Source organism: Salvia hispanica, chromosome 5, assembly GCF_023119035.1.
Source record: "Salvia hispanica cultivar TCC Black 2014 chromosome 5, UniMelb_Shisp_WGS_1.0, whole genome shotgun sequence".
NCBI lineage: Eukaryota > Viridiplantae > Streptophyta > Magnoliopsida > Lamiales > Lamiaceae > Salvia > Salvia hispanica.
Genome location: NC_062969.1, coordinates 9,914,648 through 9,938,181, shown reverse-complemented (window position 1 = coordinate 9,938,181; position 23,534 = coordinate 9,914,648). Strand labels below are relative to the sequence as shown.

Here is a 23,534-nt window from a genome sequence, read left to right as displayed (position 1 = left end):
CGATGATGTATTTTCAAGCTGAAGAGGAATTCGGGTTCCATCACCCCATGGGCGGCCTCACCATCCCTTGCAGCCAAGACACATTCATTGACGTCGTCTCTAGCTTGAGAAGCACATGATATGTAGTAGCAATGGTTTAGGAAAAGCACATTTTTGTAGATCAGACTTTAGAAATGTATGTAATGACAAGAATGAATATACTTAGCCATTTTCGATGCAAAAGTATTGTGTTTTTTCTTGAAAGGATGAGCTAAAAAATCCGTCTCCATGGATTTCTTCAACTTCCATAATCTGAAACTTGTAATCGATATGAAAGAAGTTTAGATGCTATTATCACTCAAACTTATCTGCATCTGTCTGAACCGATTCAAGAAAAGATTACGGCTGTGACTTCAAAAATGTAATCGTATATATTCTAGAATAAAGTCCAAAATTGGTCATCTACACTTGTCTGTAAAGAATTTTTGATTCTACACTTTAGGTGTTTAGTTTCTGGCCCTAAACAGCTTGTCTTGGTCCATATTCTCGGCAGCCTAGCCGTGGCAGAAAAGGGATGACCATATAACATTCTAAATTGAAAAAATAGTTTGTAATTTGTTGCCTAGCATCAAGAATATTTTATCAGAATTATTTATATTCTTAAATTTTTTCCAAATATGAAAATCACACATTATTAGTATTTTATTTTTTTAATAAAAAGGAAGGATAGTTTATAAGGCAAAACCATGTGATTCTACCTGCACAGATATCCAAATCAAGTGTCCCACTTGAATAATCTTCACCTAAATCTGAAATATGATGTATGCCTTAATTTTCAACTGTATTGCGTTTATTGAAAATGGTATACTTATTAACAAAGCTGCAACATTACAAGATAATAACTGAGAAACAGCATATATGTACGTAAATGACCGGTTTCTCACACGACAACTGTCCATCATAAGCCTTCACTCTTCATATTGTTATCAGCCTTGCTAGTTTGTAGAAAGCATCAATTATCATAAGACCTAACCAGAAATAAAACAATTATAGTCCACATTTGAAGAAATGAACAGGTCATGGGATATGTATTGTGCAACTATTTGACTTCTGTGGTGCATTTGGTTTATGTGGGGCAGATGAGGTCTACATTGCAAGACTTAGTTTACAGACAAATCCATGTGATGATCCATTGGCTTATGTTTCCCAACTCTCATATCCATTATTTTGCTAATCATTCTCTATTTCCAAATGGATGCAATATTTCTATTCCACCTATATATACAACACTTATCTCAACTTCAACCCATCAACAAGCCTTCAACAGATTCTCTACCTTTCTTGACTTTGATTTCTTTCATAACTCCTCATCTCTTTCTAACTTCAAAAAAGGTTCATACAATGGCCATTCGCCAGATTCTCAGACGGTCATTGTCTAGTGAAAGAAGGTCGGCTGAAGTTCCAAAGGGGCATGTTGCAGTCTATGTCGGTGATAATGAAAAGAAGCGCTTTGTGATTCCAGTCGTGTACTTGAACCATCCTTCGTTTCAAGAATTGCTTTATCAAGCGGAGGAAGAATTCGGGTTCAATCACCCGATGGGTGGCCTCACCATCCCTTGCAGCGAGGATTTATTTGTGGATGTCATCTCTGGTTTGAGTAGGAGATGATTTATAGCAATAGTGTTTTAGAAATAGAACTTTGTAGATTACAAAATGTAGCCAATGAGGATACATCGAAATGTACATGAAGTATACTATTGAGAAACTTTTGTTTCCTTAATTCATATGGCTTTCTTAAACAACCAAAATCTTCTGATAAACATGCAACAGAAACTAAATAAGTTTGGATGCTGTTATGTTGCCAATTGTTTATAGTAAATTTTAATCTGTTAATAGAAACTCTCTGCTAACTTCTTCTGTTCTTCCAATTTGTGTGTGCTTCTTTTCTTTTTCTGAAAAAAAAAAAATTTGAAATAAAAAAATGTATATATGGTTGTTATAGTAAAAATCTTGATGACAATTATTCTTGAGCACACAAAATCTTGCTTACCTTAAAAATCTCAATTGACATATCATATGATACCTCTCACATTGTTAATCAGTTCTTGATTCAAATAAGATTATTTAAATCAATTATAATATATCAAAATCAAGAAAAGGTGACTGTTAGTTACACCTTCTCATGATCAAGAGAAATAATAAACTTAAAAAATTAGTAATAAAGAATTAGTTAGCAAATCTCATTCATTGTCTAAACATGATGTTTCTATGTTTTCATAAGTCTTGCAGAAACCTAACCACTCGGGCTGATACTTTTGCACCTGTAAGGATCTGAGTACGAGTTCCATCACAGCCGAGCTCACATGGTGGGCCGGCCGAGAGATGAGCAGATTCATTGAGCCTTGAGAGGTCGAAATAAGACATCAAATGTTGGTACCAGCTTGCCAAAGTAGGGCCATTGCCGAGGACCGTTCTGCTAGAGTTGGTAGGAAACAATGATTCTTGATCACACAAATGCAAAATCTTTGCAAATGATTCAAGACAAACCATGTGATTTCTCATATGCTTATGTTTCTCTAATTTTTCTTTTTCAAGAATGTAGCCTTATAGTTTCACCTATATATACATCACATTTCTTGATCATCACAACCAACACATTGACTGAGCAAAAATCACTCTCCAAGTTTTCACACATTTTAGAAGAAAAAATCATTAATTCATACAACAACAATGGTGCCCATTCGCCAAATGTTGAGACGAACTCTATCCAACGAGAGGAGATCAGCTGAGGTTCCAAAGGGGCACTGTGCTGTCTACGTTGGAGAGAATGAGAAGAGACGGTTCGTCATCCCTGTGTCGTACTTGAACCACCCCTCCTTTCAAGAACTGCTGCTCCAAGCCGAGGAAGAATTCGGGTTCCATCATCCAACCGGTGGCCTCACCATCCCTTGCAGCGAGGATTTGTTCCTCGATCTGACATCCCAATTGAGTAGATCATGAAGATCACAGTTTTACTACTATTTTTAGAAGAAATGTAAATACTCTTTCAGTAGGAAAATAATAGAAATGTAAAGGCTGATTCATTTTTGGAGATCATTAATTGGTATGGGATGCTTTGATTTCAACTGTTACAACTTACAAGTCATATTCTCTTGTGCAACTTTGTACAAACAAACCAAGAATTAGTAGCACAAATGTCATTCTTTGGCATATGCTACTTTAATTCATCGTTATGAGTCATGTTTTCTTTTGCAACTTTTTACAACTCAAGTCTCTCAAGCATATAAGAAATGAACTTAAGGTTTATTTGTTTGGTGTAACATAATATTTATTATTCTAAATGACAATTTCTCCTTAAAATGTTAGTAAATTTCTGATTCTAGTATTCGTAGCCAAAATTCTTCTTATAAAACTTAAAAATGCCATGTCTGATATATATTGATTTTTACATAAGGCCCATTTCTTGTTAGAATGTAAAAACAAATAATAAACCTGAGTTAGACTTTGATTGCTAATAGAAACTCAATTTTTAGGCACATTATGCAATTCTTTAAGCATTCATATGTATTGATTTTAGCAACTTTAGGAAAAACGTTTCTCTTCATTTTATAATGATAAATGAATCAAAACAATTATACATCATTAAGCATTCATTCTTATTTTACTCTGTTAAACTTAATATCCTTACTTTGTAACTCTTGCATTACAAAGTAAGGATATTAGTTCTAATAGAGTATGATAAGAATGAATGCTTAAAGACTTACAATTGTTTTGATTCATTTATCATTATAAACAACACAAAGAAATAGAATGTCATTTTGCTAAAGTTGCACAAACAATACACAGAAATGAAAGAGTTGTTAGTAGTACTAGTCAAAATTGTTATGTACACAAAATAATTGCATATAATTGAGTTCCTATAAGCAATCAAAATCTAACTCAGGTTGTGTGAGAAAGAAGTCAGAAAGTAAGCAACATGGAAGCACATGCTTTTGTCTTTCCCATATCCCCTTCTCTCATAGCAGTCTCATTTTCAAGCTTTTTCCGGCAAAAATAGGCATCAAAGTTTGTTATGTGAGGGCCCTATTGCAACTGTTGGTATACTACATAGTTTCTACATCACAAAAATTATTGTAAGCTTCAAAATCTTGTGTGGTTGGTAGAGTACTTTGTTGTGATGATTCAAAGACAATCCATGTGACTCCTCATGTGCTAGTGTTATTTCAACCCGGGCCATTGCATATCCACTTGTTATGTTAAAAAAGATCATTTCTCAATCATCTATATATACACACCACATTTCCTCATTGCAACCATCAGCAGCAACTTTCCACAATACTTTCAGCTTTTCTTGCAAACAAGTTTTTTCGTCATACCAAGCAGAGTTCGAGTTTGTACAACAATGGCCATCCGACAGATGATGAGACGTTCTTTGTCTAGTGAAAGAAGATCAGCTCACGTCCCAAAGGGGCATCTTGCTGTTTATATCGGTGAGAATGAAAAAAGGCGCTTTGTCATTCCGTTGTCCTACTTGAACCACTCTTCGTTTCAAGAATTGCTGTCTCAAGCTGAGGAAGAATTCGGGTTCCATCACCCTATGGGCGGCCTCACCATCCCCTGCCGTGAGGACTTATTCAATGAAGTCGTCTCTAGCTTGAGCAGATGATGATTTAATGTGCAGTATATGTTTAGGAGAAGCACAATTTTGTAGTTTAGTATCTCTTAGAAATGTAGTGAATGATAAACTAAATATATATAAAATTTATTGAGCCAATTTTCAGATTGCAAATAGTCATTTAAATTTGCTGTTCTTTCTAAACAAAATATATTATTGGTAGTAGTAAAATATTAAGAGCCAACAAAAATCTTGATTTCTTGCTAATTATGTTAACAGACAATGATTCATCCAACTCTCATATCCATTATTTTGGTAACCATTCTCAATTTCAACCCATCAAAAAGTTGCAAATGAAGATAGATAGAAGTGAGAGCATTGCTAGTAACAGAAGTAAACATATTTACTCATCTATTAGCAATCAATGTCTAACTCCAGCTGTTTGGGGATAAGTGAGAGAGTAGGGGCCATAAAAGAACATGCAACGGTCTTTTCCATGTCTCCTTCTCTCTTATCTACAAAACCTTCGACTTTGACAGATAAGAACGCGTTCAACATCTGATTATTGAGCTTTTTAGGTGAAAATAGCCATCCAAGTTTGTTATGTGAGGGCCCTTGTTTGCTTCAAAGACAATCTCATGTGCTTCTCTTTCTTCGCAGGCCATTGCATATCCACTTGTTGTCTTGTCATGTTAGCCACTCAACTATTATACGAATTCCTTTCTCGATCATCTGTATATACACAACACATTTCTTTATTACAGCCATCAAAAGAAGCTTTCCTTCTCATTTAAACAAATATTTCGTTTCAGCTCAGAATAAATGTGTTGAATTTGGTTGTTTAATTAAGACATGGCTTAAGGTAACAAAAGTTTCGGAATGATAAAACATTCGTAATTATGTATGCTCATTGGATACATGTTCTAAGAGATTCTACTCTACAAAACTCTACACCTAAAACAACATAGCTACATATCATCTTCTGCTCAAACACGAGATGAAATCTACAAATAAGTCCTCGCTGCAAGGGATGGTGAGGCCACCCATTGGGTGATGGAACCCGAATTCTTCCTCAGCTTGAAACAATAGTTCTTGAAATGAAGGATGGTTCAAGTAGGCAACTGGAATCACAAAGCGCTTCTTTTCATTATCACCAACATAGACAGCAACATGGCCTTTTGGAACTTCAGCGGACCTTCTTTCATTGGACAAAGAACGTCTTAGAATCTGGCGAATGGCCATTGTATGAACCTTTTGTGAAGTTAGAATGAGATGAGGAGTTATGAAAGAAATCAAAGTCAAGAAAGGTAGAGAATCTGTTGAAGGCTTGTTGATGGGTTGAAGTTGAGAAGAGTATTGTATATATAGGTGTAAAAGTAATATTGCATCCCTTTAGAAATATAGTTTGGTTAGCAAAATAATGGATATGAGAGCAAATGGATCAATCATCACATGGATATGTCCAAACATATTTAGCAAGAAATCAAGATACTGAATGGCATTGTTCCCAACTAACTCTTGCAATATAGACTTCATCTTCCCCACATAAACCATATATGCACCATAGAAATCAAATAGTTGCAAGAAACATATCCCATGAGCTGTTGATTTTTTCAAATGTGGACCATTCTTTTTTTTTTTTTTTTTTTTTTTATAGGTTTAGGAAGATATATATGTGAAGTATAGTGCAAAAATTGGACCATATTAATGATATGTTTACAATCAGCACAACCATATGAATAATTAGAGTCTGGACAGATGCATGTGGTTGTGTTTGCCAAGTTTCATAGCCACCACTTATTCATTTGTGGTTATTGCTAATCAATTTGTATTCTTTAACATTTTTTTTCCACCTATATATACAACATTCATCAACAAGCTTTCAAAATATTCTTTAGCTTTCTTGATTTGGATTTCTTACATAACTTGTCTTCTCAATCTACGTCGAGATAAAGTTCAAACAATGGCCATTCGCCAAATTTTGAAACGATCTTTCTACAATGAAAGAAGGTCAGCAGAAGTTCCAAAGGGGCATATTGCCATCTATGTTGGTGATAATAAAAAGAAGCGTTTTGTGATTCCTGTTGCATACTTGAATCAGCCTTCGTTCCAAGAATTGTTGTTTCAAGCCGAGGAAGAATTTGGGTTCCATCACCCTATAGGCGGCCTCACTATCCCTTGCCGTGAGGACTTATTCAATGACGTCGTCTCTAGCTTGAGTAGATGATGATTTGAGGTGCAGTATATGTTTAGGAGTAGCACAATTTTGTAGTTAGTATCTCTTAGAAATGTAGTCAATGATATAAACTAAATATACATGAAAGTTATTGAGCCAATTTTCAGATTGCAAATAGTTATTTAAATTTGCTGTTATTTCTAAACAAAATATATTCTTGAAAAGAGTATTATTGGTAGTAGTTAAATCCATGTGCTTGTGTTTTCAACTTAGGCCCATTTTGCATATGTACTTGTATTTTCTTAAAAATCCATATACATACCAAATTTGGGCTGGGATGGGCCAAAACTGAGGTGGAGATGCGGGGGATCGAACCCCGTGCCTCTCGCATGCAAAGCGAGCGCTCTACCATTTGAGCTACATCCCCACGTTGTTGTTTAAAAAAATGTTGTAAACATATCTGAGAGTTATATATCTCAACTTTTAGTTAAGTAATTTCTTTTGGTGGGTAGTTAAAAAAATTTTAATAATTAATTTATGGTTAAGATTGAATTATTTGATTCATAATCCGGATTTTTTTCATTTCTGTCTTAATTGATAAATTTTACTAATTAGGATAGATAATACCATAATTAATTTTTGTTTTTATTAATAAGCATTAGTATTAAAAGAATGAAATGCTAAGGTGCAATTATATTATAATCAAAATTGTTGACAGATGTGAGCTTTAACTTGATAGAACTCCATTAAAATGTTTGCTTTAATTTTTGGATTGGAGATAGTATTACCCTTTAACTAACTTAGTATTGTAAAATAATAATGGATGCACTGTTTATCTGAACTTTAAAAAAAATCATTTTCAATCGATAAATTCATGAGCATCGAAGTATTTGATAATTAAAACTCAAGACACGTAGTATTTCTACACTCCTAACAAGCCTTGATCAGTGCATGTGAAATAAAACTCAATGAGAAATTACGAGAGAAGGGTATAATAGTATTCTTCAATGTTAAAAAACTAAACATAATTCCAATCTATCCGAAGTCTCTATTGATTTTCTAGATTCGACTTGGAAAAAAGTGACAAAGAAAATCTGAGAATATAATGGCCATACAATAAATGATGAGACAACAGAGTAAATTTGTGATGTGTATCCGGATATTCACATAGGATGCAACGACATCGAGGGCCATGGGTTGATTGGGGTCCGAAAAGAAGGTGGAGATATGGCAAGGAGCCAAGCCGGATGCGGAGGTCTGACTCAAATCAGAATTTGACTATTAAGATGGTGTCCAAATTCTCTTCTAAGACCACCATTGTCTTCATCGTCAAAATAGCTTCGTGTGAGTACCTTACACGCCTCAATCGGAGCCCGGACGAGGAAGTTATGGTCGTTTTACAAAAGCCGCGCAGTCGAACAAGCAAAACGCCCGACCACAGAGAATTTGCCCGGCCTGGAGAAGAAAAACGCCCGACCCGGGCGTTATGTGCGATTTTCGAATTTTGCTCATTTTTCCTCTTTTGTTTTGCACTTTTAACCTCTAGTATAAATACCCATGTCTAGGGTTTTTGTCATCAGCTTTTGAATATTTGTAAGAGACAACTTCTCCATATTTGAGAGCTCACCTTCTTCATCTTTTGAAGACTTATCAAATTCCTTCGGGTTGCATTCGATCTTTTGCCGGGCTAAGGTTGATTGTAAAGGTATGCTTGCTAGTTCTTGTGTTGCTAGTTTGTGGAGCCATTAGGTGTTTGTATGTGAAAGTGCCCTTTGGGATTTCTTTCTTATTCTTCACCTAAATCATAACACTAATTCATCCTCTATCCTTTTATCCTTTTTTTCTTGTTCCATTTCTTGGTTTATCTTGTTTATTCGTTGGGTTTATTTACAAGAATAAGTACGGGGCAAATTCATGAGTCTTCAATTTAGAGGATTCACATTAATTTGTTTACTTGGAGAAAATTTGAATAAATTTACTGAAATTTTTCACTGTTTTACTTAAGGATATGAAAGCATCAGGAAAAATGTGTTTCTCTTTGATCATTATAATTTGTCAGCAAAAATGTGTATCCCTTTGATAAAAAAAGTTATGTAACTTTAAGCACATGTTCAATGCAGGTGATAGTGTGACAAACTCCATCAATAACATGATTCTGTTTTAGCACTCAGGCAGAAGAAAATGAGTTTAAAGATATAACAATGTCCAATCTGATTTCATTTCTTTTGCAAGTTTCCACAGGATTTTGGTTGTTTAAAACAGACATGGATTTAAGGTAGCAAGAGTTTCTCAATGATATACTTATTTTATATACATTCTTATACATTTTCATTGGGTATTTTTCTAAGAGATTTTACTCTACAAAATTCTACTCCTAAAACATCAATGCTACAAATCATTTTCTGCTCAAATCAGAGATGAAATCTACAAATAAATCCTCGCTGCAAGGGAAGGTGAGGCCGCCAATCGGGTGATTGAACCCGAATTCTTCCTCAGCTTGAAACAGCAATTCTTGGAACGAAGGATGGTTCAAGTATGCGACTGGAATCACAAAGCGCTTCTTTTCATTATCACCAACATAGACGGCAACATGGCCTTTTGGAACTTCAGCTGACCTTCTTTCATTGGACAAAGACCGTCTTAGAATCTGACGAATGGCCATTGTGTGAAACTTTTCTCGAGTTAGAATGAGAAGAATAGTTATTATGAAGGAAATCAAAAATCAAGAAAGATAAGAATGTATTGAAGGCTTGTTGATGCTTGGAATTGAGAAATGTAGTGTATATATAGCTACACAAGAAATGTTGTATAACTTTGGAAATCACATAAAAGTTGACAAGTGTAGGCTATGAATTATGAAGAAACTCAAGCACATGAGAAATCACATTGATTTGTCCATCAATGTTTAAGCAATAAGATGAAGTTTTTTGATGAATTGAATGCATTGTTTGTTTGTTGACATAGTTGGTAGGATAGAATTATCTCACACCACATATATATATGTTGTTGCAATGCTTCAATAAAATCTCTAGACAAAATCCATATGCTTGTGTTTTCAACTTAGGCCCATTTTGCATATCTACCTGTGTTTTCTTAAAAGTTTTTATATACACCACTCTTTCTTTTGTCCAAAGATGCATCAAATTTCATCATGTGGCCGTGGCTTGTTGCAATAGTTAGTTGGGTAGAATTATCTCACACCACATATATATATCATGTTACTTCAACAAAACCTCAAGACAAAATCCATGTGCGTGTGTTTTCAACTTAGGCATCATGGCCCATTTGCATATATCTTCTCTTTTCCTTTAATATAATTAAACCATTTCTAAAAATTCTATTTATACACACCACATTTTCATTGCAGCCATCACCAACTCTTGTACCATATCAACATAAGATTCTCTCCCATAAAAACTTGCTCATTTAGCTCAGTTTCATACAAGAATGGCAATGAGACAGATTCTGAGACGGTCTTTGTCTAGCGAGAGAAGATCATCTTCATCAAGAAATGAGGTCTCAAAGGGCCATGTTGCTGTCTATGTAGGGGAGAGTGAGAAGAAGTGTTTTGTTATTCCACTCTCATACTTGAACCACCCCTCGTTTCAAGAACTACTGTTTCAAGCTGAGGAAGAATTCGGGTTCCATCACCCCATGGGCGGCCTCACCATCCCCTGCAGCTAGGACATATTCATTGACGTCGTCTCTGGCATGAGCAGCACATGATGTATGCAAGAAATGTTGTAGGAGAAGCACAATTTTGTAGATCAGCCTTTACAATGTATGTAATGACAGATATGAATATACTTAGCCATTTTCAGATGCAAACTATAGTGTTTTGTCTTGACAGGATTAGCCCAAAAACTTGTCTCCATAGATTTCTTGAAAATCCAAAATCTTAAACTTGCAATAGATATTGAAGATGTTTAGATGCTACTATTATCACTCAGACTACATTTGTCTGAATCAATTGAAGAAAAGATTCTCGGTGTGAATTCCAAAACAGCGTTGTATATGTCTTACATTGTCGTACAGCATCTTCGTTACTCATGTGTTCATGTTATGTTGACAAAACTATTGCATAATAAGCATAATATTGTCCAACTCAGGTCATAGAAGCACATTCTGGTCTTTCCAATATCACCTTCTGTCCTAGTAGTATCATTTTTAACTCCTAAAATTTGACCTTTGTAGGTAAGGGGCGTCAAAGTTTGTAGTGTGAAGGGCCTTTGTTGCCAGAGTTGGTAACCTACATAGTTCCTACATCACAAAAATTATTGTCAGCTTCAACATCTTATAATTGTGTGCTGGGTAGAGTACTTTGTTGTGATGATTCAAAGGCAATCCATGTGACTCCTCGTGTGGTTGGTAGAGCCATAGTTTTACATCACAATTTCTATGATGATTCAAAGACAATCCATGTGACTTCTCATGGGCTTGTGTTATTTCGACTCGGGCCATTGCATATCCACTTGTTATGTCAACCACTACCCGAACAAAAAAAAAAATCCTTTCTTGATCATCTAAGACCCATACAGCTTATGCTGTTAGAAAATGATTTTGATGTCTGCTTGTTGAGATATACTACCACTTACGTTTCAACGATTCAATCACTTTAAAACCTGTGTTCACAAACCACTCAACCAAATGGATTACTAACCAGTGTTCGACTATTTTGTTGAAGTGTGTTACTATTTATATTTCTTATCTAACTTAGACAGAGACATCTCACCATGTTTTAGCTTCAATCTCATTATCAATATCTAAGTAAGACCCACACAGCTTATGCTGTAAAAAAAAAGTTGATTGATAATTGTTTCTGTTTAGATATTGATTTCTGCTTGTCAATATATACAACCTACATGTCAAAGATTGGACATTTTATACAATCTGGCACATATTTTTATTGTTCCATTTGGTTTATGAGGGGCATATAGAAATGGTGTTTTAGGAGTAGAATTTTGTAGTTAGGAAATGTATCCACTGAGAATACATTAGAATGTACACAAATCATATTATTGAGAAACTTTTGTTTCCTTAATTCATATGAGTCTCTTAAACAACCAATGACTTCTGAAAAACTTAATCATTACAGACAACCCAATAAAGATAAAATCTGATTGGGTTATGCTTTCACCCCTCAAGAAGAGTTTAGAAGCTGTGTCATCTCTCAAACTTATCTGCATATGTCTAAACAGATTAAAGAAGAGTTCTCTTATAGCTCCAAATATATTTATTATGTTAGCCTTTTATGGCATCTTGTTTACTACAATACTACTAATGGATGTTTGCTAAAAGAAGATGGATAGAAATCAATGAATAGGTAGTCATATTTTGTTCAAGTAAAAATTCTAAGCAAATATACTCTACAATATTGATCTGTTATCTCCTTCATCTCTCTTAGGCGAAAACAGGCATCGAAGTTTTGTGATCAGTGTTGGTATTGTTTGCTTCAAAAACCTTGATCATGGACTCATGTCAAAAATCTACTAAACAGACCTAATTTCTAATATACCAACCAATGAGGGCTATAGTTGTTTAAGTTGTAGACCTACAAAGTTCAATATTACTGGATTTTAATATATTTCTCCCTTTATATACATTCAAACCAATAAATGATTTATTGAATTAATGTGGTTTAGGGCTTAGTGGCCATAGACTTTTCTTTATAATTAGTTATTTTAATTTAGATATTAATTATTTTATAAGTTGATTATAGTAGGAATGGGATTTTTCTTTATAAATAATTATTTTATTATACTATTTACTAAAGTTGATTGTATAAAATTAATAATTATATAAAATAGTTAATATTTATCTCTACAAGGCAATCGTAACATGCATGGTTTGGCTTGGTTTCATTGTGTCTGCTTGAATATTGATCTCTTTGTCAATATATGTGCAACCTACCTTTCAAAGATTGGACCAATTTAAATGTTGGTGTTCACAAACCACACAACAATATGTTATTTTTATAGTCTCGTACGTATATTTTTATTTTATCTAAATTGAATTTTGTGGACTTCATAGGTGTGATATATAAACTATTTGATTTAGTGTTGGGGGGTCTACATGCAAAAGTTGCCTGGGAACAATGGCATTCAAAATTTGATTTCATTGACTTGATATGTTTATGTGGTTGATACACAAATCCATGTGATGATCCATTAACTTGATTGCTTCTGTTCCCATCTCTCATATCCACCACATACCCCCATTACTTTGCCAACCAATCTGAATTTCCAAAGGGATGCTACATTTATTTTCCAACTATATATATATACAACATTTCTCAACTTCAACCCATCAACCAAGCCTTCAAAACATTCTTTACCTTGCTTCATTTTGATTTCATTCATAACTACTTTTCTCTTTCTAGCTCGAGCAAAAATTCAGGCAATGGCCATTCGCCAAATTCTGAGACGGTCTTTCTCCAATGAAAGAAGGTTAGCTGAAGTTCCAAAAGGGCATGTTGCCGTCTACGTTGGTGATAATGAAAAGAGGCGCTTTGTGATTCCAGTCGCATACTTGAACCATCCTTCGTTTCAAGAATTGTTGTTCCAAGCTGAGGAAGAATTTGGGTTTAATCACCCGATGGGTGGCCTCACCATCCCTTGTAGTGAGGACTTATTTGTAGATCTCATCTCCGGTTTGAGCACAAGATGATATGTATCAATCGGTATTAGGAGGAGGAGATTTTGTAGATTAGAATCTCTTAATTAGAAATGTATACACTGAGAATACATGACATATTATACTATGGAGAAACTTTTATTACCTTAATATGTTGATTTATCCAAGAATGGGTTTCTTCTAATTGTCAAGTTTTATTTTAAGTAAACACACAATTTAGGTGAATAAACTGTAATAGAAGCATGAATATTAGCAATAACCACCAATAGATAAATGGTGGCTAAACATGGAGTACACAACCACATGAATATTCACATCATCACATGGATCTGTCCATCAATTGTTTTATAAGATTTGAAGCATTAAACTGAAAATTCTAAGGTAAATAAGAGCTTAGTTCCCTACTAAGTCAAACTACATGGCCCTCAAATTTCCTACAGAAATGAAAATTTAATTAGATCAATAAAAATTTGTAAACAATGTGGTCCAATTTTTAAGCTATACTTATATATCGTATCCTTGTGATCTACACACTCTGTGATAATATATGAAGAAGCTAATATATATCTTAAATTACTAAAATTTCGATTTATCTGGAGAACGTTGTTACTGATATATACTGTCTATACATATCTGGGTTGGGCTTGAAAGGAAGTGTGGTATATTGCATCCCTTTTGGAAATTGAGATTGGTTACCAAAATAATTGATATGTGAGTTGGGAAACACAAGATGGGTATAAACATATTTAGCAATAAATCAAGATTTTTAATGACATTGTTCCCAAGTAATGCAATGTAGACTGCATCTGCCCCACATACACTGAATATAAATGAAGTCTTACAGATTCAATTTTGTAGTCATAAAAATACATGCCAGATTAGTAATCCATCTGGTTGTGTGGTTTGTGAACACAGCTTTAAAAATGGACCAATCTTTGAATAGTAGACTGTCTACATTGACGAGTGAAAATCAATACTATTATTTAAGCATAAACAACTATATCAATCAGAAATTTTTATTATAGCATAAGCTAAATAAGAGATATATATTGTGACAGAATTAATTCACTTTGGAAGAGTCATTCAAGTGGGACACTATTAAATTAGGACATTAATAATCACATGGTTCTGTTTTGCAATTATTGCTGCATCTTTTGCAATTCATCATAAATTGTTCATCTACAGATTTCGGCTGTGCAAGAATATATTTTCTCTAGAAATAACAAGAAATTTAAATAAGTATTTGCAATATGAAAATTGGCTCAATAAATTTCATGTATATTTAGTTTATCATTGACTACATTTCTAAAAGATACTAAACTACAAAATTGTGCTTCTCCTAAACATATATTGCACATCAAATCATCATCTGCTCAAACTAGAGACGACGTCATTGAATAAGTCCTCACTGCAGGGGATGGTGAGGCCGCCCATAGGGTGATGGAATCCGAATTCTTCCTCGGCTTGAAACAATAATTCTTGGAACGAAGGCTGATTCAAGTATGCAACAGGAATCACGAAACGCTTTCTTTCATTATCACCAACATAGATGGCAATATGCCCTTTTGGAACTTCGGCTGACCTTCTTTCATTGGAGAAAGATCGTTTTAAAATTTGGCGAATGGCCATTTGTTTGAACTTTATCTCGACGTAGATTGAGAAGACAAGTTATGTAAGAAATCCAAATCAAGAAAGCTAAAGAATATTTTGAAGGCTTGTTGATGAATTGATGTTGAGAAATGTGTTGTATATATATAGGTAGAAAACAAATGTTACAGAATAGAAAATGATTAGCAATAACCACAAATGAATAAGTGGTGGCTATGAAACTTGGAAAACACAACCACATGCATCTGTCCAGACTCGAATAATTCATTTGGTTGTGCTGATTGTAAACATCTCATTAATATGGTCCAATTTTTGCACTATACTTCACATATATATCTTCCCAAACCTATATAATAGGGTTATAAAACGAAAAACAAAATGGTCCACATTTGAAAAAATCAACAGGTCATGGGATATGTTTTGTGCAACTATTTGATTTCTGTGGTTTATGTGGGGAAGATGAAGTCTACATTGCAAGACTTAGTTGGGGACATTACCATTCAAAATCTTGATTTCTTGCTAAATATTTTATAGACAAATCCATTTGATGATCCAATTTCCTTGTGTTTTCCGACTCTCATATCCATTAATTTGCTAATCAATCTCTATTTCCAAAGGGGTGCAATATTTCCTTTCCATCTATATATACAATACTTCTCTTGACTTTCAACCCATCAACAAGCCTTCAACATATTCTTTACCTTTCCTGATTTTATATTCTTTCATTACTACTCATCTCATTCTAACTCAAAAAGGTTCATACAATGGCCATTCGCCAGATTCTAAGACGTTCTTTGTCCAATGAAAGAAGGTCCGCTGAAGTTCCAAAAGGCCATGCTGCAGTCTATGTCGGTGATAATGAAAAGAAGCGCTTTGTGATTCCAGTCGTGTACTTGAACCATCCTTCGTTTCAAGAATTGCTTTATCAAGCGGAGGAAGAATTCGGGTTCAATCACCCGATGGGTGGCCTCACCATCCCTTGCAGCGAGGATTTATTTGTAGATTTCATTTCTGGTTTGAGCAGAAGATGATTTATAGCAATAGTGTTTTAAGAGTAGAATTTTGTAGATTTGAAATGTATACACGGAGAATACATTAGAATGTACGTGAAACATATTATTCAAAGAAAGTTTTTTTCCTTAATTCATATGGCTCTCTTTAAAACCACAATCTTCTGATAAACATGCAACAAAAACTAAATAAGTTTGGATACTGTTATATCTTAGAATTAATCTGCATTTTCCTCAATCACAAGTTGGTATATGTTTTAACACAATCATTTCTAGTGAAGGGCTCACTTTGAATTTATAACTCTATTAATCTTGACTGAATAGAATTAAAGATAACTTTTTACTTTTTAGATTTATCTATCATTACAGAAAACATGAACAAAGATAAAGACCAAATAATTTGGAAATGATTCCACTCCTCAAAGTTGGTAAGAAGATAGATAAAAAAAGAGACAATTGGTAGTAAAATCAGTCAAATTTTCTAAAGTAGACAAAGTTACATATCCAAAATGGAGTTTATGTAATCAATCAATGTCTAAGTCCAGTTGTTTGGCCTTAAAAGCACATGCATATGTCTTTTACATATCTTCTTCTCTCTTATCTACAAAACCTTCGACTTTGACAGAGAAGAACGCGTTCAACATCATTTTTTTAGGCTGTTTAGGTTTAGGCTTAGGAAATATTGTTATGAGAAAGCATGAGAGAATCACATGGATTAATTTGTCCATCATGTTTAAGCAATACAATGGAGATTTTTAATTGAAGGATTGAAAGCAATGTTTGTTACCAACCATTGGCCTCTCAAATGCCCCACAGTATCAAATAGTTTGAAAAAAAAACATATCACATCTTTTTTTTTTTGGTTGAGAGATACATATGTGATGTATAGATAAAAAATTGGACCATATTAATGATATATGTTTACAAACAACACAAACATATGAATTCTTAGAGTTTGGTATGATTAATGTACAAATTAATGATATGTTCAATTTCAATACTAACAATAGATGGACAGAGTCATGTAGCTGTGTTTTCCAGGTTTCATAGACAACCACTCATCCATTTGTGGTTATCGCTCATCAATTTGAATAGAGATTCAACATTTGTTTTCCACCTATATATACAACACAGTATTTCGCATCTTCAACCCATCAAAAAGCTTTCAAAATATTCATTACCTTTCTTGATTTACAAACACTCTTCTCAATCCAAGTCTAGAAAAGGAGGTTCAAAAATGGCCATTCGGCAAATTTTGAGACGATCTTTCTCCAATGAAAGAAGGTCAGCCGAAGTTCCAAAAGGGCATGTTGCCATCTATGCCGGTGATAATGAAAAGAAGCGGTTTGTGATTCCAGTCACGTACTTGAACCATCCTTCATTTCAAGAACTGTTGTGCCAGGCTGAGGAAGAATTCGGGTTCAATCACCCGATGGGTGGACTCACCATACCTTGCAGTGAGGACTTATTTGTAGATCTCATCTCTTGCTTGAGCAGTGTTGTTTTAGGAGTAGAATTTTGTAGAGTACAAAATGTAACCACTAAGCATACATAACGATGTACATGAAAAATATTATTCAGAAACTTATATCAGACTAAATAGTTTCTACATCTAAAAGTTATTGTTTGCTTCAAAATACTTGATCATGGACTCATTTCTCCTAATTTCTAATATACTCATAGACCAATAAGGGCTATAGTTGTTTAATCATGTGGAAACAGAGAGGCTTTGTTTGGATTGCTAATTGAATATTGGATATTTGGATTGGACTAACGCTTTGATAGGTCCAAAGCCAATTTATTGCTCTACAGTCTACCAGTTCCATGCAACTCTAAAAAGAATGTCATATATAGTACTATCATGGATTCATTATTCAATAGTTTTGAGGTATGATTATGAATACGTCCATTGACATTCTTCGTTTTTATAATTTTAATTCTACAACTACTTCATTCCGTCCATGATTTATAGTTTCACCAATGTTTCTTAATTTTCAAATTTATGTATTTATTTAAAATCATCTAATTTTTTTGTTCATAATAATAATTCAACAAAAAACCATAAATAACCCTAAAAATTAACCATTCTGCGCCGCTTGCTTCTCTCCTTGGTTGTTGAGAGCCGATCATGCGTAAGATTTGCACACATAAATAAAAGTATAAATTTGATAGGAGTATATAGGTTCTAAAGGAATTATGATAATTACTCCCTCTTTCCCATGTTATTTGCACTCTTCCATTTCAATTTGTAACAAATTATTTACACTAAAGTTAGAATTAATATATCTATACAATATATAAAAGAGGAGTTTTGGAGTAATTAAGGAAATAAATCACATTAAATTTGTTCAGTAATTGTGGGCACATTTTTTTTGTAACTGCAACCCACATTTAAAATACATTTGCAAGCTAATCACATCAAATTTGTTAGGGTGGTAATTACAATCTAATGGGAAAAGTGGGAAGTGGTTATTTAGATAGTGGAGGAGTATTTAGATACTAGAGAATTTAAAATCAATTCAATTTATTTTTATTTTATCAGTTACATCCACTTAAATATTTCTCGAACAGGTTTTCTGTTTTCGCCTGTTGTTACTGCTGCAAATTTTAATGTATTTGTCCTCATTTTCTTGATTCTAGGTTGATTGGATTGGGCAAAAGAACCAAATAGATGCTGGTGCAGCCCGTGCTTATGCTTCATTTGTTTTGTTAACTGTTTTCTAATGTATTTCTCAAAAAGATGTGTTGTGTTGAACAGCTATAGCTGCTGGAGTGAAACATATTGTTTTTTCTTAAACATGGTAATCGATAGAGAAGAGATTGGTGATAGGAAACATAATGGAAGAACACTTTATTTCTTTGTTGTGTTTACATTTGCTCATTATCCTACTATTTATAGGGATAAATGAGACCCTTCAAATACATCAATAAATGAGATTGGAACTCTACACACTTAGGAACTCTACACTCTTTGGGAACTCTACTTGCTTAGGAACTCAACTCCAATAAATGAGGAACGGCTCTTTTGTCTTTCCAACACTCCCCCTCAAGTTGAGCAATGGTATCTCCGATACTCAACTTGCCAAGAAATTCTTTGAAGACTTTAGGACTCAACGCCTTAGTCAGTATGTCTGCAAGTTGTTCCTCCGATCAGACAAATGGGAATTCGATAATGCCGCTTTCAAGTTTCTCTTTGATGAAGTGACGATCGACTTCAACATGTTTCATTCTATCATGTTGTACTGGATCCTCTGAAATGCTTATTGCTGCTTTGTTGTCACAGAAAAGTTGATTTTTTCGTGAAAGAGGATAGCCGATTTCTGTTAACAACCTCCTAAGCCAAAGTATCTCCATCAGACCACTTCTGATTCCTCGAAATTCTGCTTCTGCACTTGATAATGCTACCACTTTTTGCTTCTTGCTTCACCAAGTGACTAAGTTTCCTCCAACAAAGGTAAAATATCCTCCACTGGATCTTCTATCAACGAGATTGCTTGCTCAATCGGCATCAGTGTATTCATCAATTTCTAAATCTTCTTTCTTTTCTAAGAATACCATAACTGGTTGTTCCTTTTAAATATCTCACAATTCTCATGACAACATCCATATAGTCTTCTTGAGGCTGATGTATGAATTGACTGACAACTCCAACTGCATATGTGATGTCGGACCTAGTATGAGAAAGATAGATAAGTTTACCTACTAACCGTTGGTATCTTTCACAGTCTGTAGGCTTAGCTCCATCTACAATCTTAAACCCATGGTTGGGTACCATTGGAGTTTCAGTTGGCTTACAGTCCAGTAGTCCCGTTTCGGCTAGCATATCAAGTACATACTTTTTCTGCCTTAGGAATATTCCATGCTTGGATCTCAACACTTCTATTCCAAGGAAGTACTTCAAAGCTCCCAAGTCCTTCATTTCAAACTCCTTGAAGAGATTCTCCTTTAGATTTTGGATCCCTTCGGCATCATCTCCTGTTATGATCATGTCGTCAACATAGATAATTAGACATGTCATTTTTCCATTTCTTGTCTACAGGAATAGTGTGTGATTTGAATGGCTCTGTTTGAAGCCATGTTTGAACATCGCCTGACAAAATCTTCCAACCACACTCTGGGGGATTGTTTTAACCCATAAAGGGTCTTTCTTAGTCTACACACCTGTCCTTTTACAAATTCTTCACAAAAACCCAGGGGAACCTCCACGTACACTTCTTTGTTTTTCTCAAGTTCTCCATGAAGAAAGGCATTTGTAACATCAAACTAGAATAATGGCCACTCCTTACATGCAGCTACAGAAAGAAGAGTTCTTACTATATTTAGTTTGGCCACAGGGGAGAAAGTCTCCTCGTAGTTTACTCCATACACCTGAGTATATCTCTTAGCAACCAATCTTGCCTTGTATCTCTCGATTGAACCATCTGCATGTCTCTTTATGGTGAAGATCCAATGACATCCTACTGGTTTCTTTCCCGGTGGTAGAGTACACTTCTCCCATGTCTCATTTTTTATCAAGGCATCGATCTCTTTCTTCATGGCTTCCCTCCAGTGCTTGTGTTTCATTGCCTCCTCAAAAGACTGTGGAATCTCTTCTTCTTTATAAAGTGCAGCTTCGAATGCCCTATCCGTTTCGGTAAGGTGTCCCTGGGTAAGATTTGTAACAGAGTATCTAGACTTCCGTCCTTTCCAGTCTGGTGAATATCTTCGAGGAGGAATGCCTCTTGTACTTCTGTGTGGTAATCTGTCGTGCCCTGTATCTTGCTCCGTAACTAGTTCCTCGGCATTGCTCCTGTCACTGTTAGTGGTTTCAGGTGAGTTATCGATATCCAGATCAGAAGTAGTTACCTCAGGATTTAAAGACTGGTTGGATAGCTCAGTAGTGTCCTGAGCCGGCACATTCTTTTTTGGGGATTTGACTGCCCGGTGGTATTGCTAACTTCCTCTGTTGAACTGACTTCTGTGACAGGGTTTTGGCATGGCTGACTGGTTTGGTTTTTCTCTCATTCTCCCTGAATGGTTTCAACCCAAAGATGTAGCCAATTTAGAGCGTCTCTATTTGAGTTTTCTGACTCCCTCTCCCACTGACCACTTGACCACTAGATTGGTTATAGAAGTATTCGCTTTCAACAAAGTCGCAGTTCATAGTGGTGTACATATGATTGTCGAAGGGTCATAGCACCGATAACCTTTTTTATTTTTCCCATAACCCAAGAAGACACATTTGACTGCACAAGGTGAGAATTTGTTACGGTCATATTTGGGGATGTGAACAAACACGGTACAACCAAAAATTTTAGGATCGAGATGGAGGGAGGATGGTACCGAGTTTTGGGAAGAGAAGACCTCTAGAGGAGTTTTGAAGTTAAGGATCCCTGTGGGGAGACGATTTAGGAGATAGACGGCAGTGGCAATGGCTTCTGGCCAGAAGGATTTTGGGATGTTGGATTCAATGAGAAGAGCACGAGTGATTTCTAGGATATATCAATTTTTTCGTTCAGCTACCCCATTTTGTTTTGGTGTAGGGATTAAAGGTAGGGTTTATATACACTGAGTTGTGGCTCATATGAACCACTAATATTTTTCAGGAACAAGATAGCAGTGAACTTTTTGGGTTGACGTGAGTCATAGGAACTCCACATGTTATCAGGGTCGGCTGCTGGCGCATTTTTGGCAACCTTCTCCTCCTCATCATTTTTTGCATGTAGATAATTGTGTAGTATATAGAGTGGTGAAAGAGTCTCACTACGGTTTAGAATGATTTGAAATATGTACTTGATAAATGTTGGTTTTTGGATTGATATAATATGTGTGCTCATTTACTTGACAAAGGAATTATTTAGTTTAAATTTTGAATTTATTTTTGGTAAGTGCATAAGTCATTAGAGTTGGGGTGTGACAGAGGCCTTTTGGGAGTGACCCAAAAACAAATCGTGCGGGCTTGACTCAAAGCGGACAATATCAAACGTTTGTTGCAGTCGACGATCTTAACAAATTATCAGAGCCTGGTTTTCGGACTAGGGTTTTGAATTCCGATGCTAGGGTTTTCTGGTAAATCGAAGATGTCTTCTTTGAACGTATAGGTCGACAAATTAGGGAGAAGTCTGTTCGTCTGGCATTGTAATGATGCGTCTGCAAGGGTGAATTCAGTTCGTGACAAATCTGAGGCAAGGAAGGAGAAGTCTGGCATTGTAATGATGCATCTGCAAGGTGAATTAAGTCAAGGTGGAGATTTGTTAGTATGTCTTGGATCTGTATAGGATTAGGTTTCCTAATTGGGGTAGAATTATGTTTCCTAGGCCTAGTCTGTCTCATGTGTGCATATATATATGGGAGTAGAGCACATAATTCTGTGATCTGAAATCCAATCAGATCCAATCTGTAGCCACAATCTGAAAACACTCTGAATAATATATGTTCTTCGTTTCCTGCCCGTGGATATAGCCAACAACGTTGGTGAACCACGTAAATCTGTGTCTTCTTTACGTTTCTGTTTATCTCGATTACACAATAGTTCTATTCTGTCATAACAAACTGGTATCAGAGCCAGGTTGGCGTCGGGTCTGGTCCGATTTGCGCGACCCATGTTTGAGTGGGGCCGACGATCCTTCTGAGTCGGAGCTCTATTTGGCACACCACCACCAAATATCCTAGTTGGAAAATATGAGCATAACATAAAATAAAATAAAAAAATATATGTCGTCCACTCCTCCGCCCAAATCCACCGCCTCCACGGCTACTCCGTCCTCGTCACTAGCCCTGCCGGCTTGGTCGGCTCCCAAATATATCATTGTAACCAAATATTAATTAATATTCGAACTTCAAATAATCAAACAACAAATTTCTTTTTAACGATTTGGAATTATTTAGTTTTTTTGTTTTTGTTTTTATCTTTTTTTTTTAATATTTATGTTATGTCCATATTTTCCAACTAGGATATTAGGTGAAATATATTTAAATAATTAACATATAATGTGTTATTTTATAACGGAAAAGTTAATGGTTCTATTAAATAAGGATTTGAATATATCGAATACAAAAGTACAAAGACTTACTAAAACGAAAAAATTGTATAAGGATCTAGTGAAGTTAACAATCAAAATATAAGAATTTAAGGATGTGTTTTGCCAAAAATGTAAGCGAGTTTCATTCGCTCGTTAATTTTTCTTTTACACTTATTATAACAATAAAATGTTCAAAATTCAGTTTTGAACCTTTTCGAAATTTCCAAATTCAGTTTCGAAAACTTTCAAAAAAATTCCAAATTCAGTTTTGAAAACTTTCAAAAAATTTCCAAATCCAGCTCTGATACATTTGCAATGATTTGATTAGTGGGAATCCGTAAATAAATATTCCAAATTTGGACATATACACATATAGTATTCCTATTAAAGTCAATAAATTTTTTTACTAATCTAACTCTTTCATAAACCTCATCCGCTATATATATAGCGAACCCATCTCAACAGAACTCATCACACACACAAAAATAAAAGAGAAATTATCATATCAAGAA

General features: G+C 34.9%; 8 protein-coding genes and 1 non-coding gene across 9 annotated transcripts in view; 5 read left to right on the top strand and 4 right to left on the bottom strand.

Annotated features, from left to right (window-relative positions):
- The window catches only part of LOC125187840 (auxin-induced protein 15A-like), a 17,050-nt gene extending 10,906 nt beyond the window's left edge, over nt 1-6,144 (bottom strand). The window contains exon 1 of the mRNA XM_048084487.1: nt 5,846-6,144. The gene's annotated coding sequence lies outside the window, so the exon portion shown is untranslated. The remainder of the gene's footprint in view (nt 1-5,845) is intronic.
- On the top strand, nt 1,241-1,759 carry LOC125187841 (auxin-induced protein 15A-like). The gene has a single exon (XM_048084489.1). The coding sequence runs from the start codon at nt 1,381-1,383 to the stop codon at nt 1,645-1,647; it is 267 nt and encodes an 88-aa protein (XP_047940446.1). The 5' UTR covers nt 1,241-1,380; the 3' UTR covers nt 1,648-1,759.
- Nucleotides 4,283-4,759, top strand: LOC125187843 (auxin-induced protein 15A-like). Its single transcript, XM_048084491.1, has one exon. The coding sequence runs from the start codon at nt 4,382-4,384 to the stop codon at nt 4,643-4,645; it is 264 nt and encodes an 87-aa protein (XP_047940448.1). The 5' UTR covers nt 4,283-4,381; the 3' UTR covers nt 4,646-4,759.
- Nucleotides 5,472-5,855, bottom strand: LOC125187838 (auxin-induced protein 15A-like). Its single transcript, XM_048084485.1, has one exon. It carries the CDS (start codon nt 5,834-5,836, stop codon nt 5,570-5,572), a length of 267 nt encoding a protein of 88 aa, XP_047940442.1. The 5' UTR covers nt 5,837-5,855; the 3' UTR covers nt 5,472-5,569.
- A 980-nt stretch (nt 6,145-7,124) lies between the features above and the next one.
- Nucleotides 7,125-7,197, bottom strand: TRNAA-UGC. Its single transcript has one exon. It is a non-coding gene; the product is annotated as a tRNA-Ala (tRNA).
- A 1,858-nt stretch (nt 7,198-9,055) lies between these two features.
- On the bottom strand, nt 9,056-9,701 carry LOC125187839 (auxin-induced protein 15A-like). Its single transcript, XM_048084486.1, has one exon. The coding sequence runs from the start codon at nt 9,430-9,432 to the stop codon at nt 9,166-9,168; it is 267 nt and encodes an 88-aa protein (XP_047940443.1). The 5' UTR covers nt 9,433-9,701; the 3' UTR covers nt 9,056-9,165.
- A 3,359-nt stretch (nt 9,702-13,060) lies between these two features.
- LOC125190827 (auxin-induced protein 15A-like) lies at nt 13,061-13,553 on the top strand. Its single transcript, XM_048088231.1, has one exon. The coding sequence runs from the start codon at nt 13,170-13,172 to the stop codon at nt 13,434-13,436; it is 267 nt and encodes an 88-aa protein (XP_047944188.1). The 5' UTR covers nt 13,061-13,169; the 3' UTR covers nt 13,437-13,553.
- A 2,048-nt stretch (nt 13,554-15,601) lies between these two features.
- LOC125190829 (auxin-induced protein 15A-like) lies at nt 15,602-16,158 on the top strand. Its single transcript, XM_048088233.1, has one exon. The coding sequence runs from the start codon at nt 15,776-15,778 to the stop codon at nt 16,040-16,042; it is 267 nt and encodes an 88-aa protein (XP_047944190.1). The 5' UTR covers nt 15,602-15,775; the 3' UTR covers nt 16,043-16,158.
- Nucleotides 16,159-17,258: 1,100 nt separating this feature from the next.
- LOC125189375 (auxin-induced protein 15A-like) lies at nt 17,259-18,745 on the top strand. Its single transcript, XM_048086657.1, has 2 exons — nt 17,259-17,492; nt 18,662-18,745. The coding sequence occupies exons 1-2, from the start codon at nt 17,259-17,261 to the stop codon at nt 18,743-18,745; spliced, it is 318 nt and encodes a 105-aa protein (XP_047942614.1).
- Nucleotides 18,746-23,534: the final 4,789 nt, after the last annotated feature.